Source organism: Podarcis gaigeae (assembly GCF_964106915.1).
Source record: "Podarcis gaigeae genome assembly, chromosome: 11".
Taxonomy (NCBI): Eukaryota; Metazoa; Chordata; class Lepidosauria; order Squamata; family Lacertidae; genus Podarcis; species Podarcis gaigeae.
Genome location: NC_139687.1, coordinates 38,962,742 through 38,981,706, shown reverse-complemented (window position 1 = coordinate 38,981,706; position 18,965 = coordinate 38,962,742). Strand labels below are relative to the sequence as shown.

General features: G+C 41.9%; 1 protein-coding gene across 1 annotated transcript; it reads right to left on the bottom strand.

The window, feature by feature from the left end:
• Positions 1–1,152: 1,152 nt before the first annotated feature.
• CENPK (centromere protein K) lies at positions 1,153–18,949 on the bottom strand. Its single transcript, XM_083703681.1, has 10 exons — positions 18,841–18,949; positions 15,906–16,037; positions 15,122–15,178; positions 13,137–13,209; positions 9,204–9,250; positions 5,870–5,952; positions 5,676–5,774; positions 5,372–5,501; positions 2,779–2,832; positions 1,153–1,998 (listed from the first exon to the last, which is right to left on the bottom strand). Exons 1-10 carry the CDS (start codon positions 18,841–18,843, stop codon positions 1,831–1,833), a joined length of 846 nt encoding a protein of 281 aa, XP_083559807.1. The 5' UTR covers positions 18,844–18,949; the 3' UTR covers positions 1,153–1,830.
• Between the last annotated feature and the right edge of the window lie 16 nt (positions 18,950–18,965).

Below are 18,965 nucleotides of genomic sequence, written 5' to 3'. Positions count from 1 at the left end.
CCTCTCTATTCTGTATGTTCCTGTAATGGCATTTCAAGCTGCAAAGTTGTTTTTGTTGTTTCTAAGTAAATTCATGTTGGCATTTATTACCTTTAAACCTTTACTCTTTTCATAAATAAATAATTCAACTGAAACAATGGTGTGGTTATTTGCTAGCTCTCTGGAGCAAATACACCAAGGCTGGTTCTTTACCGAAGGCCTTGCACAGTTCAGTTGTCCTGCTCAAGTTGTGTTTTTTTGTACCAGTGTAGGAGGTACCAAGCAGTACCAGTACAAAAGAGACTGGCACTTTACAAGAGTAGCGACAGCTTCGGACGGGGTGGGGTGGGGGAAAGCAGATGCTGTCATTGGTTCCACTGAAAAAATCCTTTTAGTCAAGGAATGCTGGTGCTTCCAAGTAGAAAGGCAAGCTATAAACAGTTTCAAATCAGACAAATTGTTGAAAGTTGTTGAATACGACTTCCCATATTTTATGTCCAGAACTCAAATTGTGGGACAATTCTGAACCACATATCTTTGAAACACGTATAGTACCTCTGGATACGAATGGGATCCGTTCCGGAGCCCCGTTCGCATCCAGAAGCAAACATAACTAGCAACGGCACGCCTGCGCGCATGACGCTTTTCGCCGCTTCTGTGCATGACATCATTTTGAGCATCTGCGCATGCTGCAAAACCCGGAAGTAATGCGCTCCTTTACTTCCGGGTTGCCGCGGAGCGCAACCCAAACACGCTGAACATGAAGCATATTCAACCCGAGGTATGACTGTATTGGGCACTTATATAAAATGAAAAGGGAATGGAAGATGTCAGCCTCTGGAGACCCTGAAAGTGATTTGGCCAGTGACGCACTCCTTAGTTACATCCCCTTTAGATTACTGTAATAATGCGTTCTATGTGAGGCTTCCTTTGAAAAGTGCTCAGAAACTTGTTTTTAATATTATTATTTTTAAGTGTGTGTGTGTTCCTATCAATGTTTAATTTTATTTTAAAAAATTGCTTCTTTTCTATGTTTTCAGCTGTTCTTATTTTTAACTGTAAGGTGACTTGAGTTTATGTCAAAGAAAAAGGTGGAGGTATAAATAAATATCTACTACTACTACTAAAGTAGCTGGAGCTGGAAGAGACCTGAAATTAATTGCAGTCTTTGAATATTTCCTACTTAATTTATTTAAAAGGTAAATCTGGCACAACAATTTCATCATGGACCACTTCCATGGAAACAATACTAAAAGTTCACTCTTGCAAAGGTCTTGGAACTGGGGCTGGGGAAAGGGGGCAGACAGCAAGTTGGTAAAGGTAACTCTGAAACAGATTATCTTACAAATTCTGACTGCAGATCTCCAAAAGGTTTCCCTTGCCTTTCTTTCACAGAATTGCATGTATCCCTGGTGACTTGGAAATACAAAATTCTGTTTTCTTTTTCTCAGCATACCATCCCAGGAATAAATACTGTTTTTTCTATTTCAGCATTCTCTTAAGGTGATGCTAGAGTCCAAGAGTTGATAGAAAACAAGTTAGTTGGAGAGCTACAGGCAAATGAACCATCAGTCTAAAATACACCTATAATCTTAGGTTTGTTTCTTATTTTAATGGTCTGGATAGTTTTCAGGATAAAATATTATTTGCTAATAGTAGTAAAAGTAACAAAGAACTAATTAAAATCTCACATTGAAATAGAGCGCTGTAGTTCCAACATTACAGAAACATTATGAGAACCTGCATGAAAGATCTGTAGCAGCAGAAGTGCTATCTTCTCAAGCTGAAGCAAGCAGCTACACCCCTTCTAATTAACTTTATTTTCCTGATCAGGCGATGAGTTCCATCTTACTATATATTGCTATTAGTGAAATTTTCTAGACGTATTCTGTTTGGATCTTCTGGATGTCTTAATGCAATGCCATTTCGCAGCAGAAGTTCAATATAAGGAGCCCAGAATGAAGTGGTGATTGATACATATGGATCATGTGGTGTGTTACTAAATTTGTGGATAAGGCTCTGAAAATGAGAATGACATTTAGAAAACAATGTTAGCTTTGATCGGCCAGACATAGTGGCTGCGTGTGCATGCAATGCTAAACGATGGTTTAGTGCTACCTGCACAAGCAGAGATGAGTTTGAACAAAGCCTTCACTTTCAGAGAACAGAACTGTAGAATTGGAAGGGATCCCAAGCGCCTTCTAGTCTGACCCTCTGCGATGCACAGAATCCCAGTTTAGTGCACCCTTTCCTTCCTGAGTTACTCAAGGGTTGCAGACAGCTTCCTTTCTGTTGCTAGTGTGAATAACTAGACATGCCTCTGCCCGGCCCATTGTTACCATCTAGCTCAAGGGGATTCCACACAAAAAGCTGCTCTTCACTAGGGACCAGGAAAATACCTTTGTCTAAGGCTGGTTTTGCATTTAGGTGTCTGTGCTCAAGTAGAGAGCAAGATGGAAGAATAAGATGGAAGGCAACTTTCCATGTACGTTGAGCTCAATCCATTTATATTTCCAAAGGTCATAATAACCATTGGGAATTGGACCCAGAAGACAACAGGGCATGTTTGGCTAGCCTGTGGCCCTCCAGATGTTGTTGGACTCCTATCAACCCCAACTGTAGCACGGGTGGGAGTTAAGTAGGGGGGAGGGGAAGTTTCAGGCAAGATGAGGAGGCCCTATGGGTCGCATCTGGGCCCCAAAACAGCATGACCAAACTATTCACCAATCCCTGGAGTAATTATTTAGCTATTTATCCAGCCCAGTCTTTACCTGCAGCAAACACAACAAGTGTTCTTACCTCTAAAATTTCATGTAATGATATTAGTTGTACATCTGGCTCTTTAGATGAATGCTACAGGAAACAAAACAAAAGATCTATGTCATATTTAAGGCATGCATTTTAACAAAGGGAGGGAAGTTTTAAAGATAAGTTGTTTTGAATGCATTTCTCTTCTTTTGGACTTGAAAAAATGAATTTGTGCAAAAGTAGTTGAGCAAGAATGTCAGTGGGATTGCGCATTTGAATGTGATAAGTGATGAAATAAGGATGCATCCTCACTCAAATGGCGCATGTAAATGGACATCTGATCTACATTCACAGTTCCTCATTCACCAGGTCACAAAAATACAAAAGTCTGTTTACATGCACGGACTTGCAACAATTTACAATAGCACAGTACATCACACTAAACCAGGGCTGGGAACCTCAGGCTCCAAACATCTCGCCAGGTTACAACCTCCTTCCCAGGTGACAGTCCCTCTCCACACCTTCCGCAGTGTTTCTTCCTGGCTAGAGTGCATCTTTAAACTTATTTGCCTGGATGAAGAGATGGGTGTGCTGGAAACTCAGACCTTTGCATAACTGGAATATAGCCGACTATATAAATATGAGAGTCACACCTGTTGCTCCATCCACTCTTGGCTCTGGCCCTGCCCATTTTACCTCTGGTCACACTCACTGGCATGCAACCCTCAGAAGGATAGCCGCAAGAGAAAGTTTTCTATCCTGCAGTAAAGTATGGCTTAGTGTGATGTGCATGAGCTAAAACAAATCTGACCAAGCCATGGGCTCTTTACTTCCCTTTCCTGTGTGATCAGAAGGACTTCAGCAGTGTTTACCTTCGGTTTCAATTAATCGTGGATTCTTGGTGTCTGCAAACTGGGAACTGTGGTTTGTAACAAACTGGCTGAGTTTCACAACGAGCCATATTGAAACCATGATTACTCTAGCTGACGTGTTAAATTAACCAGAGACTGTAATGAGTCATGATCCTTGGTTTGACTACAACAACAAGAAACTGCCAAAGTCCTCCTCAACGCTATGTGGGTACAATCTTGAATCTCACATAGGCCAGTTCCTGCTTGCATATATAATGCTAAACCATGGTTCTGCATGATATGCAAATGTGACACAACAGCATTACAAAACACAAGGATCACATCCAAAAAATTGTGATTCTTCTATGCACCACTTATTTTTTAGCCCTTTCGTTTTGAAGTATTTGTTTATTTACATTCAGTACGTACTGCCCAACAACAGTTCTCTGGGCAGTTTACAAGTACTTGGCATCCTCCAATCTTGGCAATTTCATCTGTCATTTACAAATGGGTATTGATGATCATTTGTAAATGTATGGGAGGAAGACAAAGATTCTCTGTGTTGTCAGGTTCCCGTTTCTCCTCTTTATTAGCCTAATCCTTGCTGCTTTTAAATTATATTTGCATTCAACTGTTTAGTTAACTAGGTAGCTTAAAAACATTTTCCAAAGAAAATATAAATATGCATCTTTCCTCACACACAAGTTTCAGCTTACTACATAAAGATACCATTTCTTTCAGGAAAATATCTAAGTGGGTATGAGATGAATGCTCAGTATTTATTTTATATAATATCCACCTTTCTTAAAACACTATAGAAACCAAAATTGCACAGGCCCACTTGTACAATCTTTAAAGTGAAAATAGAGAGGATGACTTCAAAAGCTTTGCCAGCTATGGCCACCAGGGGGGGTATAGCAAGCATTCTGACCTCAATTATATCTCAGAATGGGACTGAAGATACCACAACCTATAAGCTGCTGGGTGACACAGATTCTAGCAAGGATGTAGAGAAGCACCAGTTTCTATGGCCTGCAAGACTTAAAGGGGAGAGGGAAACTGACACCACAAAGGCGAGAAGCATAGGGAACTGAAAAGAAAGAAGCTAAGAATGGAGAAATGGCTAAAACCAGGGATACCGAAAGAGTAGAAGGTGGGCAATTTGGGAAAATTTAGGCTAGGAGAATCAGGTTCAGAGATTGAAGGTGAGCTCAAAAATTGTGTGAGTGCATCTAGCAACAGCAGGGCTTCTGACAGCAATGCTCTCAATATCGGAATGGGACTGCTGGGGCATTAAAGCTGAATTAAAAACACAGCATTTGAACTTTCATGATTACTTTTAATTATGACAGTGTAAAAAGGTAAAGGTAAAGGACCCCTGGACAGTTAAGTCCAGTCAAAGGCGTCTATGGGGTTGCGGCGCTCATCTCGCTTTCAGGCCGAGGGAGCTGGCATTTGTTCACAGACAGCCTTCCAGGTCATGTGGCCAGCATGACTAAACCGCTTCTGGAGCAATGGAACACTGTGACAGAAACCAGAGTGCACAGAAACACTGTTTACCTTCCTGCCACAGCAGTACCTATTTATCTACTTGCACTGGCATGCTTTCGAACTGCTAGGTTGGCAGGAACTGGCAGGAACATGCGCTCTCTCCATTGAAGGGATTTGAACCGCCGACCTTCTGATCGGCAAGCCCAAGAGGCCCAGTTGTTTAGACCACAGCGCCACCCACATCGCTTAATATTAGCTTAGCTTATATTCTTAGCTTAATATTAATGTGAAAATGACCATACTCTTTTCTTTCTTGTAGTTCCATCATCAGGGAGAGGAAAATGTTCTTCAAGGAACTCGCCCAGAGCAGTCAGGATCTTATCCTTATATGTTTTTATTTTCAGCATTTTGGTTTTGATTTCTTGAAAGGCTCTAAGGTGTTAAAAAAAAGGGGGGTTAATTGCAATAGTCTTTTTTTTTAAAGTGATAAACTTGCATACAAAAATTATTATCCACACCAAAGACTTTAATTATGCAATTTGCTTAGTAGAATGATTCTAATTTCTATAGTTTCCCGCTCCTAAAACTGCAAAACATTATGAATACCTTTCTTCAGAAAACTCTACAACTTGATTGCGATTTTCTTCCTCTGTTTGATTGAGGCGGTCCATTAGCTGCTGCTGTTCCTCCAACCATTGCTGTTCCCTTTAAGCAGATGTGGGGAAAACAGCAGACAAATACACATTAGTTTTGTAGAACTGCCAAATCAGTTCCAGGATAATACTGAATCCAGCACATACCTTACTAAGTCTTGCTTCAATTTTTCGTTCTTTGCTTGAATTGTGGAGAGCACCATTTCAAGATCCTGGTCTACTTCCTGCAACTGAAAAGATAAGTGTGCTCTTTATAGAAATGTAGTCCTGTGGCACTCTGTGCATTTGTATCCCTTATATTTCAGTACTATGCTATCTGTATGCTTAAATACGAACACAGAAAAGTAGGTACTCATCCATCTTTTTCACATGAATAGGAAAACGAATCAGCAAACAGGTAAAATAAATACATAGCTTTGTAAGTGATTTTCAAGCTCTTATTCCAGGGAACTTTGTGGTTTCTTGGAATCTTCTGAGCAGTTCCTTGGTGAAAAGATCAGAAATGGCAGACAAGCTTCTCTGAAAAACCGTGTGCTCACAGAATAATCTTTTAGAACTCCAGGAGGACTGGGTAGAAGGGATTTCTCCTCCATGCACTGCATCATTAGCACCATGGGTTGTATTCAGTGCAAGGATTATTGCTAGCACAAGAGGACTTCCTGCTTACCCTATCCCTGCATGCCCCCTAAATCTGTTCTGTGGGCTCCCCCAACCCTCCAGAGCAGATCTGGGGAGGGCACAGGATGGGGGAAGAAAGCCTGTTGTGCTAGTGGTCATCTTTGCCAAGATAGGATGAGTCAGTAGGATACTAACTACTACTTCTCTTGAAGGCTTTGCAGGGCAAATCTGTATATGCATACATCAACCTTCTTCAACCTGCTCTCTCCAGACGTTTAAGACCATGTTTCCCATCAACCCCATCCAGCATGGCTATACTAGGTTGAGGAAGGCTGGTGTAAGTCATAACTGTTCATCGTTTAACATGTAAGACACAGAACCTAATACATATCAGTGACCTGATAAGTCACAAACACAACAGTAGCTTATTCATCATTATTGAGTTATCTCCTCAAACGTAAAAGATGCCCTAATACCAGTCAATATGAGCCGATGTTGAAGCTCACTAAATTGACCAGTGTCTCATATGTCTTAAAATGCTCTGTAAATGCAGCAGTCCCATGACACATTAGGAGACTAAATTGATAGGAAAAGTAGAAACTTTGGAAATCACTATCCTAGACCAATCTTCTCTGTGATGCACAAGAGTGCTTATAGTTTAGATCGCACATTTCAATTCTAAGTGATGGGACTTGAGAAAATAAAATGTATACAACTGCACAGAATGAAAGTTCTAATCTATTTTTAACAGATTTTCCAGGACTATATAAATTCTCTTTTTCTGATGCAACATCCTTCTTAAATTCTCAGTAAAATGAATGTGCTGGATCATGTAGTGTTATTTATAATTTACAAAATCACATACCAAGCAATCTTGATCCATAGGGCCATGCAGACTGATTAGCACCTAACACTATGTGTCCCTCAGTGGACGTAGGGTTAAGCAGAGCAGTGTCAGTTGTGCTTTCATAAAAATCAATTAAAAACATTATTATCTATATGCCTTTTGTACAATTTTACAGATTTCAAATGTATCTTGATAATAAAAATGTTAATGCTTCTCAAATCGTGGAGTCAATTCTACACACATATACAAGAATGAGAACTTGAGATTTATTTTAGCCAATTTTCCAGAAAGCAGGTGGCGCTGTGGGTTAAAGCCTCAGCGCCTAGGACTTGCCGATCGAAAGGTCGGCGGTTCGAATCCCTGCGGCGGGGTGCGCTCCCGCTGCTCGGTCCCAGCGCCTGCCAACCTAGCAGTTCGAAAGCACCTCCGGGTGCAAGTAGATAAATAGGGACCGCTTACCAGCGGGAAGGTAAACGGCGTTTCTGTGTGCAGCTCTGGCTCGCCAGAGCAGCGATGTCACGCTGGCCACGTGACCCGGAAGTGTCTCCGGACAGCGCTGGCCCCTGGCCTCTTAAGTGAGATGGGCACACAACCCCAGAGTCTGTCAAGACTGGCCCGTACGGGCAGGGGTACCTTTACCTTTACCTTTACCAGAAAGCAGAATGTCAAATCAAACATGATATAAGAGGTGCAACATTTTCTCAAGGCAAAGATGTTAGCCAGTCATTTTGTTGAAACAAAATATGTATTAGCATGTCTGCTTCCATGACCTTTCTAATGAGAGGTGGAATAAAATTGCTGAGAAGTAACCAAATCCAGAGAAAGGAAGACAAAGAAGTTGTTTTTAAACCAAAAATTTTATAATTTGAATGTGAATTTATTTATTAGGTACAGTATAATTGCTTATTTTAGCTGAGGAGCCACAATAATCTTCCCTGCTAATGTTGCATAGCAATTCTTCAACCCTTATATTGAAATCCTATCACTAACACATTCTAGGTTTCCTTGTTAACCCCAGATCTGGAAGAATTAAAGAGTAATATTTGCAGATGCTATTGCTATAAAACTTAGAGGAGTATTATGGACTGATGTCAAATGTATAACATAGTTAAGATGTTTTAGGCAGGCCTAAACATAATCGAGTGAAATGTAATTCACAATCGGCATGTTGTAGCTACTGGTGCCTTGGTAGAACTTCCAATTTATGCTGCTTACCTAAATGACAGGACAGTTGTCACAGCTAATGGCCAGGATGATGAGTCACAAGCTGTACAGACCTAACATTAGGTGAATTTGGGACATATAGAATAATAAAATTGTAGAGTTGGAAGTGACCCCAAGGGTCGTCTAGTCCAATGCAGGAATCACAGCTAAAAAATCCCTGGCAGATGGCCATCTAACCTCTGTTTAAAAACCTTCAATGAAGAAGAGTCCACTACCTTCAGAGGCAGTCCATTCCACTGTCAAACAGTTCTTATTGTCAAAAAGTTCTTCCTAGTGTTTATTCAGAATTTTTGCCCTGTATTTTTATGTTGTGAACCGCCCTGAGATCTGCAGATGAAGGGTGGTATATAAATCTTAGGGAAAGCTAGTCAAGTGTACAGGTAACTTGCATTTTACACGAGGGTTTGGTTCCAGAGGTATACACAAAACACATAAAGCCAGGAACCCCAGAACTGCCTCCCTCCTGCAAGGTGGAGGCCTGTGTACCCAGCTTTTGGAAAGTGGTGCAAAGGTCCTGCCACCATCCCAAAGCCCTGTGAGATGCTGCCAGAGCCCTTGCACTGCCAGGTAAGCCTTCAACCACAGCTTTGCACAGGTGGGGGAGGGGGAAATAAATATATGGAGAGTGGGTTTCCCCTGCTCTCCATATATTTATTTATCTAACCCCCACCTGCACAAAGCTGCAATCACGTAAGTAAAATAAACATAAGATGTGAGTTACCTGTATATCTAATTGTCTGACTAATACTTTCAAGATGTTACAACCAGCTCACCGTAATTTAATAGACATACCTGGTGTCTTCCTAATGCTGTCAGAATGTCTGGATTCACGGGAAGTACTGAAAAACACAACAAGTTGCCATACTTTTAAAAACAACACATATTCGCAAATCTCATTTCTCTGAGTGAAACAATCAGCATTAGACACAATGCTATGATTACTACACATAACATATTACAGAGTGAGCACATAGAAGTTCACATAGAATGAATTTTATAAACAGCAAGCAGCATCTCATAAAAAACTTATTAGTGAATCCAAACCACTTTATGACCAACCAGAATTGACCTATTGAAGGCTACCATCCTATGGTCGCTGGAAGGGTGCCCTAGGGGCTACTGAACTCTGCAGAGCTCCCCCTCTGTAGGTGGAGAGAGAGAGAGAGAGAGAGAGAGAGAGAGAGAGAGAGAGGAGCTATTCTTGCAGACAGAGGTCTGGTTGTGAAGACATCCCTACAGCAACAGCAAAAAGGTAAGCGCTACACAGCGAATAGGGCAAAACAAAAGAGCAAAAACGGCATTCCAGCAATATTTGGAGGGAAGGTGGACACACTTTCCCATTTCTCCCAGTGAAAAGGAAAATCCTTTTTTAAAAAACAAAACACACACTTAAAAACCTCAAGGGGATGGGGGAGAGAAGGATTTGCAATCCCCACCAACAGCACCTTTTGCCCACCAGTGCTATCCCAGAAGCTTGTCCACCACTATGCCTTCTGCCTGGTAGGCTTGTTCTCAGGAAGCTGCACCATAGCTATTTATTTCATAGTATTTATTTCATAAAATTGTAGAGTTGGAAGGATCATCTAGTCCAACCCGCTACAAAGCAGGAATCTTTTTGCCCAATGTGAGGCTTGAACTCAGGACCCTAAGATTTAGAGTTTCATGCTCTACTGATTGAGCTATCTCCTTAGTCTATCATTTGTACTGAAAGATGCTTGATGGAAAAGATTAATGAAATGTTGAAAGTGGAAAAAGCAGTGCACAGAAAATTTACAAAAGTTATGTTTTACAGGCTTAGCGTATAATGATATTATATTGGAAGTTACAGCCCTAAAGCAAATGTAACCTTTTTGTGGAAACCTCAAAGCCAGAAATAGGCTTAGCGAAAAACAATGATGGAAAAATGCTTACATTCAAGGCTGAATGGATAAACAGATGGACACAGCCCTTCAGAGATGTCCTCAAGAGATTTAAGGCTTTCAGCAGAAGATTTTAATATATGAAGAAGTTAGCATTGGCACAACCTAGAAATGTCAATAAAATCCACTAAATATTGCTGGAGAATATCTGTGTTGTCGTTAGGACAAACACCTCCTAAAAGGCACCTGATGTAAAATAATTTTTGAAGCTTCAGAAGTTTCAGGAACTAGATGGGAAAACACCTGAGAAGCCTGTGTATATCACTGTGAGCACCATGTTAAAAGGACATAAAGGTAATACACAAGGACACAGTCCACCAACCAGTGCTGAATCTTCTGGCAAACACCAGCATCCTTAAAATCTAGAGACACAGGGCCCTCAGGATGTGATCCTATGGTGATCCTATTGGGTAACTGGTAGGGAACAACATAAAATATAACAGTCAGAAGCCACAGGTCTGGGGTGCCCTGTTCTAAACTGGGGTCTACTTGGACAGCCTGAAACAAATGCAGACATTGCCAGCAATTGTTCACACAACTGTCTGTGCATAAGGGCACTAAAATAGTCAAGCCGTAGATTGAGGCCTAATAAATTCTATATTGTAACAACCCATTTGATGACGTAACTTCCATGTTCAGAGCATTATATTTGTGAAGTTTTGTAGCAGAACTTTCCTTATACAGTGGACGCTCGGGTTGTGAACGTGATCCGTGTGGCATGCACGTTTGCAACCTGCAGCAGTGTGTCTGTGCACGCGCGGATTGCGATTCGGCGCTTCTGCACATGCGAAAAGCGCGATTTAGCGTTTCTGCGCATGTGCAACCACTGAAACCCGGAAGGAACCCGTTCCGGTACTTCCAGTTTTCGACGGGTCCATAACCCGAAAAAACGCAACCTGAAGCATCTGTAACCCGAGGTATGACTGTATTGGACCTTTTGTTTATAACGGATGGGGAATGTTTTTGGCTCCACAGTCCAGATTCTTGTAAGGAATGGCCTTGCAAGCTCAGTTTGACAGGTGAGTAGGACCACCCACCTAACATCACAATGACACCAGGTGCAAGTGCTGCTAAAATGAAGTTTTCTTCATTTTAGCAGGGGTTTCAATGCAAACCATTTCCTGAATCAGGAAGGGCTTTCCATAGAATCCTGCTTAGTTTGGCTGCCTGCACATCTTCCCTGATGGGAACAGGTACTCACAACCAACACAGGATTTAACTCTAACTTCCCACCCATCAGTTGATATCATGAATTATGCCAGTTGATGGGTGGATGTGGTTTGGGGGAAATTTCCTTGTGGGCTAATTTAGACCCCCTGGGAGGCCAGAGTCCCCACCCTCGGTTTATAAGGTGCTCACTAGCAATACTGAAGTCACTAACACAAAATCAGCACAATTTAAGCCATGTAGAGATAGTCCGTCATAAGAATTAAGCACATTTTGAGCTGTGTTGTAATACTTTGCAGCCCAGTAACAATTCTGCAAGACTTTGAAACAAGTATCAGCCATTACTGGATAAATAACAACTCTCTGTCTCACCAATAACATTTGTTGTTCAACTACGTCTTATCTTTGCTTAGCCTAATTTGTTTAGACTGTTATCCTATATCCACTTACCAGGGACTAAGCTCCACAAGCTTTAATGGGACTTTCCATTCTAGAATTGCATGTATACAATCCTAAACATGCCTATTCAGATGCAAGTCCTATATTAAGCTAAATGGAACTAACACCCAGGTAAGAGTACAGTGGTACCTCGGGTTACAAACGCTTCGGGTTACAAACACTTCGGGTTACAAACTCCGCTAACCCGGAAGTAGTACCTCGGGTTGAGAACTTTGCCCCAGATGAGAACGGAAATCGCTTGCCAGCAGCGAGGAAGCAGGAGGCCCCATTAGTGAAAGCGCGCCTCAGGTTAAGAACGGTTTCAGGTTAAGAACAGACCTCCGGTTCATAACCTGAGGTACCACTGTATATGGGATTGTAGCCTGGGTAATGTTTTCACATGTTCTTAAAGTTGCTCTTAAGATTCACCTGTAATAATACCAATCCTGCTAATTTAGCCATTATATTGCAATATTGGTTGCTGCAAAGTTTTGAATCATGTTTTGAATCATGATTCCTAGTACTGTGACTCTCGCGCTCTCTTTTTAAGGAATTGGCCAAATGATCTACAGGATGCATTATTCATGCAGAATTATTCTTCCTTAAAATTTACACAGGATTAAAATAATATTCCTGGTATTAACTTTCATCAATAATGATTGGCATTGTAGGTGCTGCAACAAATGCTTGGTTTCTTTTGGATCGACCATAATTAGAAACAGGAGGCAGAGTGCAATGAAAAGTCCACTGTGTGAAATAAGACTAGTCTTCAACCAGTTATTGTAAGTGATAGTCCATACCCAATTACATAAAAGCATGTGATACCCAAGATATTGCAAATACAAGACTGGTGCTCCAAATATTTTCTAACCTAAAAAAACTCTAATTTTGTATGTTTTCCATCTACAACATGTGTATCATTTCTGAAAGATTGTTGTCATTTGCTGCTGTACTACAGGAGTGTCAAGATAGGCCATCTGGAAGAATAGATTTCAACAGAGAGTAAGAAAAAATAAAAGAGTGACAGCATGAAGTTGATCAAGAAACAAAGAGAAGGCCTAAAAATATGGAGAATGGTACACAGCAGATAACAGAAGTGGTAAGATTATACATTCCATAGAAACCAGGACACTTTGAACATTCAAGGTTTCATACCCCTTTCCTTTAAAGTTCTGAAAAATATTTGGATTAAAAGCCTTACCGTCTGGTTTTCTCTTCTGCCATTGGTAAAGCTCCGCTGAAAGAGCCTTCACCCTTTTCATTAACAAGGAAAGCTGTAATACATAGCAAATGTTGAAAGGTACTTTAAAAATGTTTTATTACACTTGAATAAAGAGCAGACCATTTAGAAGTACGAACTGGAACATTTAACCAAATAATGGTATATAACCACTCTCCTAACCCTATTCTCTAACAGAATATTCATCATGAGCAGAACACCACATTCTGATACAGAAAAGCACCAGAGAATATTGTCTGGTATAGAACCTTCCCCAGTGCCAGGAGCTGCCTTTGTTCCTTGACCTGGGGCAGCCACTGCCAGTGGCACTGCGTGGTGCTTTTTCAGGCTGAGGTTCTCCATGGAGGAAAGTGCAGGATTGCAAGGACTAAAGGAGCAGCCTATGCATCTAGCAAAGGAGAAAAGTTGTGTAAGCCTTATTTATTTATTTATTTATTTATTTATTTAGGAAGGAAGGAAGGAAGGAAGGAAGGAAGGAAGGAAGAAGTTCCACTAATTGTTGTTAGTGGAAAGGTTTCGAAGTCATAGATTCTATGATGCAGTTTCACCTATACCACAATGCACCATGCACCTGATTATGTTTCCAGCAGCCCTCTCCAAGTTTCCATTTAGTTCATGTTCAAGACTTCCTTCCATCACCAGCCATGTGAGAACCAGGGTGGAGTGAGGAGACAAGGCCAAACACAGTTCTAGCACATGTTTAGCTGTTGTGGTATCAGCAAAGGCCTGTGTCACAACAGGTACTGTTCAAAACATTAGCAGTCTCTAGTTGACACAACTATTGCATCGCTGTGTCAACTATGTTTATGGCTGTTAGTCATGATGGATTTATATTGTGCTCTGATGTTTAAAAGCAGTACAGTCATACCTCTGGTTGCGAACGTGATCTGTGCGGGAGGCACGTTCGCAGCCTGAAGCGCCGTGTCTGCGCACGCACGCGTGTGATGCGATTTGGCGCTTCTGCGCATGCGCCGAAACCCAGAAGTAACCTGTTCTGGTACTTCCGGGTTCAGCGCAGTCCGCAACCCGAAAACGCTCAACCTGCAGCGTTTGTGTGAGGTTTACAAGGGGTTGCTCATGCGCAAGCAGGGCAAACCTCTCCCTGGCTGGCTGCTAATGTAAACTCTATCTGTCCGGAGAGCCACTCACCCGTGGCCGCCTTAATCGCTGGCAGTATCCGTGAGTGGGCGTTTCTTCAACTTCTTCCAGCAAAGAAGTTCCTTGACGCCCAGTCTCCGCCTTCGCTCTCTGCGCGAAAGCCTTCTGCGCAGAGAGGGCGTGGGCAGTGCAGGACCCCTTCCTTCCCCGCTTGTCCCAGGCAAGGAGTCGTGGGACTTCCTCGCCACATCTGACTCCTGCACCCCCTCTCCACTGGAGCTGCATTTATTCTCTTCCCCAGAAGAGGAGCTGCTTCTCCCGATCCCTGGGGGCTCTCTATAATCCCTCTGGCTTTTGCTCTCTCCCTCTGGCACTGATGGCAGTTCCCTGACAGTTTGCAACTATATGGCAACTCCCTGACAGTTTGTATGACTATATGTTAATACCAATGGCATAATATGGGCAGAGAGGGGCATGCTACTGCCTTTAGGCAATAGCACAAAGCATATGGCAGGCAACTGCAGGAAAGCTATCCGGACTGGTAAATCCCTAGTTTGTGCCAGTTCTTCTTTGGTTATTTACTCAATTTAAAAACAGCAGCATGTTTTGGGAATATTTTTTTCATTGGTAGTTATGGCCAAGCTCGTTGTTGAACCATTTTTTTTTAAAAAAAATTAATGCATCCAAAGCATGTTTTCTTCAAGCCACTGTTGCATCTTTGAGATAAAGTGGGCTAGATATCTAAATAAATGTGTACATGCATAAAAAACTGGCTTGGAAATGTTTTAAATCTGGTCCCCCATGCATAGAAAGCTTTTTCACTGACAGTTCTGAAACTTTATCCTTACCTTGGGATCTGAATCTGAAAGTGTTTCTGTTTCTTGAAGTGTTAATCTGTTCTGACACTTGGTTATAAAGAAAGGAGATAAATAAAATTATATACAAGTTTACACTGTGCTTGTTTTTCCCTTCCTTAGACCAACCAAAAATTCCGAACATTTAAAAGCATTAGAACTCAAGATACTGAAGACACACCATCCAGCCAGTTATACTGTATTTTCTTTGATTTCAACTTGAGAATTTATGAACTAGTGGAATTCTCTCCCTTTGAAATAAATGAGGCCTAAAGAATAACTGACTTTGGATTGTGTATCTTAGAAGTACAACTGATGACACCAAGCAATTTTCAGCAATTTTAGGGTGCCCCTGACTTTATGGTCTTCAATAACGTCTCTTCCTCTATTGTCCTTGAATTCCTCATTGCACCTTTTGTCTTTCATAAATTTTTGACAAGTTTTCATTAATGGAACTGTGCTGGTTAGATGTGGTAGACTGAAGGTTTTGCTTGGTCTTATATTTAATTTATTTAATTTTCCATTTCATTTATCACACATGAAAGACAAGGGAGGACTGGCATCCACAAAAGCCATTTAAAAATTCTTTCTAGTTTTATCTGCAGTTTACTTTTTCTAGAGATGGTGTCTGCTGTGTGCTTAGGCACATGTACAAGCATTGCAAACAGAGGAATAAAAAACAACATTATTGCTAGTTATTTGTTCCTGCAACTTCATTCATCACATCAACATACATCACTGCTGTAACAATATTCATCAATAGAATATTGCTCATTACCTCTTCCATTTGTTTCCACAATTCTTCACAATCTTGTATGAGTTGTTCTTTGGCACCTTCTGAACTCAGTAATGTGTTGCTGACCGTTGGGGGAACTTGCTGCTCATCTAGACTCATCGCATTTTTCTCAGCCTATGAATAACATTGTTTCCATACTTGCTTTAATCACTGATAAACAGGTGGTATAGAAATGGTTTAAAACAGCATCGCATGCACACAAGCACACATACACAGGTGAAGCACCAAAAAAAGAGAGAACAGTTTATGAGCAGTAGTCTGACAGTTGTATAGGACCACAGAGCCAAATAACTAACTGCCAGCTAGCAGCTACATCATGAATGTAGAAATTATGTTTAAGCACAAGTCCAAAACAGAGCAAATAAAGTCAATGTGCCTTCCTTGAGGTCACACAGGTCTTCAGCAGTGCACAAGTTGCACACAATGACAAAAGCAATGCTTGTAAAAAGTAAGACCAAGTGATGGGATCTATTATTTCCCAATAACCAAAAACCATCTTTAATTTTTTCATACTTATCCTTTAAGAACAAGCTTGCAACAGCTGGTGCCTTTGTTTTGTCTAAATTTGGCAGCTTGTGAAAGCATAGCTGATCAGAATTACATAGTTCTCTGATACAGCCACATGGGCAGGCTTGGCCGATACAGTTTAGAAACGTCAGTATATAGTTTAAATAAAAATAAGATAGTAAAAAGCAACTCTAAATACAGAGAATTTGAGGACAGAACATAAGCATAACAGCTTCCTCAGCATACTTAACATGAGGAAATTCTATTTCCACTGAACTCAAATGCAAGGTACTATCAGTTGCAGTGGGTATCCTGAAAACATTTATGCATCTGATGAAGTGGACTCTAGTCTGCAGAATGTCATGCCCTAATAAAATGGTTAGTCTTCAAGGTGTCACAAGAACCTTTCTTGTTTCTGTTTACACACACACGCACATAGAGTAATGTTGAATCTGTAAATAAAACCTCCATCTATGAAGTGTCTGATTTCACAAAAGTAAGAAGTAAAAAGTCAGTAACATAACCTGGTTTCTAGAGTGGAATTGAGACTTTTCAAGACTGAGCAAGCACCTAGTATTTTTAAGCTGGATTCTATATGATACTAATGACTAGAAACGTTTCAAGCAGGAATTTGTTGATTTCCAAGGACAATGCTAAAATAACAACATTGAGACTGTCTTCTTTTAATTATTTAACAGCTTTGATCAGCAAAACTAGTTTACTGAAGCCAAACAAGACTTATGAGAGGTACAGCATTCATGTTGTTGTTGTTTAGTTGTGTCCGGCTCTTCGTGACCCCATGGACCAGAGCATGCCAGGCACTCCTGCTTTCCACTGCCTCCCGCAGTTTAGTCAAACTCATGTTAGAAACTTTGAGAACACTATCCAACCATCTCGTCCTCTGTCATCCCCATCTCATTGTGCCCTCAATCTTTCCCAACACCAGGGTCTTTTCCAGGGAGTCCAGCATTCATACAAGGTACCAAAATGAAAATCTTCAACAACATCCTTGACAGCAGTAAAGATTATTTTGAAACACAGTGTGTAAAACACCTTAATATAAATAACGAGACAGACTTGCAATTTTGAAAATCTAGAGACCATTTGATGTTGTTCCCACAGATCTGTTCCTAAGGACAACATCATTTGATGTTGCCCTTAGGAACAGATCTGTGGCAACATATGGACTTGAATAAATAAAGCACTAATTCATCAATGGTACAAGCCATACTCATTTGTGAGAAAGGCTGTGAAATTAAATCCCAAGGCAAGGTTCATACCCCCTGCCTTGTGAGACGTCTTCAGGAGAAGAAAAGGCTAAGGAGTAAACTCTACACAAATCCGGAATGGAGCCCCCAAAATGGTTGGATGACAAGTTGTACATCTCTTTCCAGCAACTCTTGCAGCCAAACTGGTGTCAAATGTATTGCTCTGCTTTCCTTTGGACCACATCTGTGAAGCCCAGAGAGGGGTCTTGTCATCTGGGCAGCTCAGGACCTCCATACACAGTGCTTGCACCCCGAGAGGTCACTCTGGTGCCGTTAACACAGCAAAAACAACATGGGGGGGGGGGACAGTTACGAGTTACCGGTTTCCGCAGCTACAGCAGGCGCTGTGATTCTCCAGTGGCTTGACTTCACCCCCGGAAGTGCACTCCATTGTCTCTCTCTAGACAATGGATGCCAACAACAACAACCCTCACCTGAAACGCCTTCCCCAGTAAAACCAGTTGCTAACCAGAACCTTCAGATGAAGAACACAGAAGCGTCCCTTTGGACCAAACCAGTCCAGCATTTGGTTTCCCCCAGTGGCCCGCCAGGCACCCCTGGGAAGCCCATCCGTGGGACCTGAGGGCAATCGCCCTCCTCTAGGCGCTGCTGCCTAGAGACGGGCATTCAACCACATCGTCACTAGGCCCAGTATACCTGAAGGAGCGTCTCCACCCCCATCGTTCGCCCGGATGCTGAGGTCCAGCACCGAGGGCCTTCTGGCGGTTCCCTCATTGCGAGAAGCAAAGCTACAGGGAACCAGGCAGAAGGCCTTCTCGGTTGTGGCGCCCGCCCTGTGGAACGCCCTCCCATCAGATGTCAAAGCGATAAATAACTACCTGACATTCAGAAGACATCTTAAGGCAGCCCTGTTCAGGGAAGTTTTTAATGTATGACATATTAGTGTATTTTTGGTCTTTGTGGAAGCCGCCCAGAGTGGCTGGGGAAACCCAGCCAGATGGGCGGGGTACAAATAATAAATTATTAGTACAGTACTGTATTATTATTATTATTATAGTGGAGGAGGAGAAAACAAGCTCCAGCCTCACGACCCCGGACGCCTCCACAGAAGAAAAGGATGCGCTCCCTGACGGAGACTCGCCCAGACCCAGCAGCCAATGGCCGCCCACTCCTGACATTACCATGGCGATTTCCCGGTGCCGCCGTTGCCGCCGACCTTCTTGCTCCCCTCCGCTCGCTCCGAGTCGGGTCGCTCTGCATTCCGAACCTGCGCGGGCTGCGCTCTCATTGGCTGTCGGCGAGGGTC

Bases quoted from the DNA above. Each gene is read 5' to 3' on its own strand.
- CENPK (XM_083703681.1), bottom strand. The intron at 5,953-9,203 runs GTATGTCTATTA...TTATCTTTTCAG, and splicing joins CAGCATTAGGAAGACACCAG to TTGCAGGAAGTAGACCAGGA. The intron at 5,775-5,869 runs GTATGTGCTGGA...ATCTGCTTAAAG, and splicing joins TTGAAGCAAGACTTAGTAAG to GGAACAGCAATGGTTGGAGG.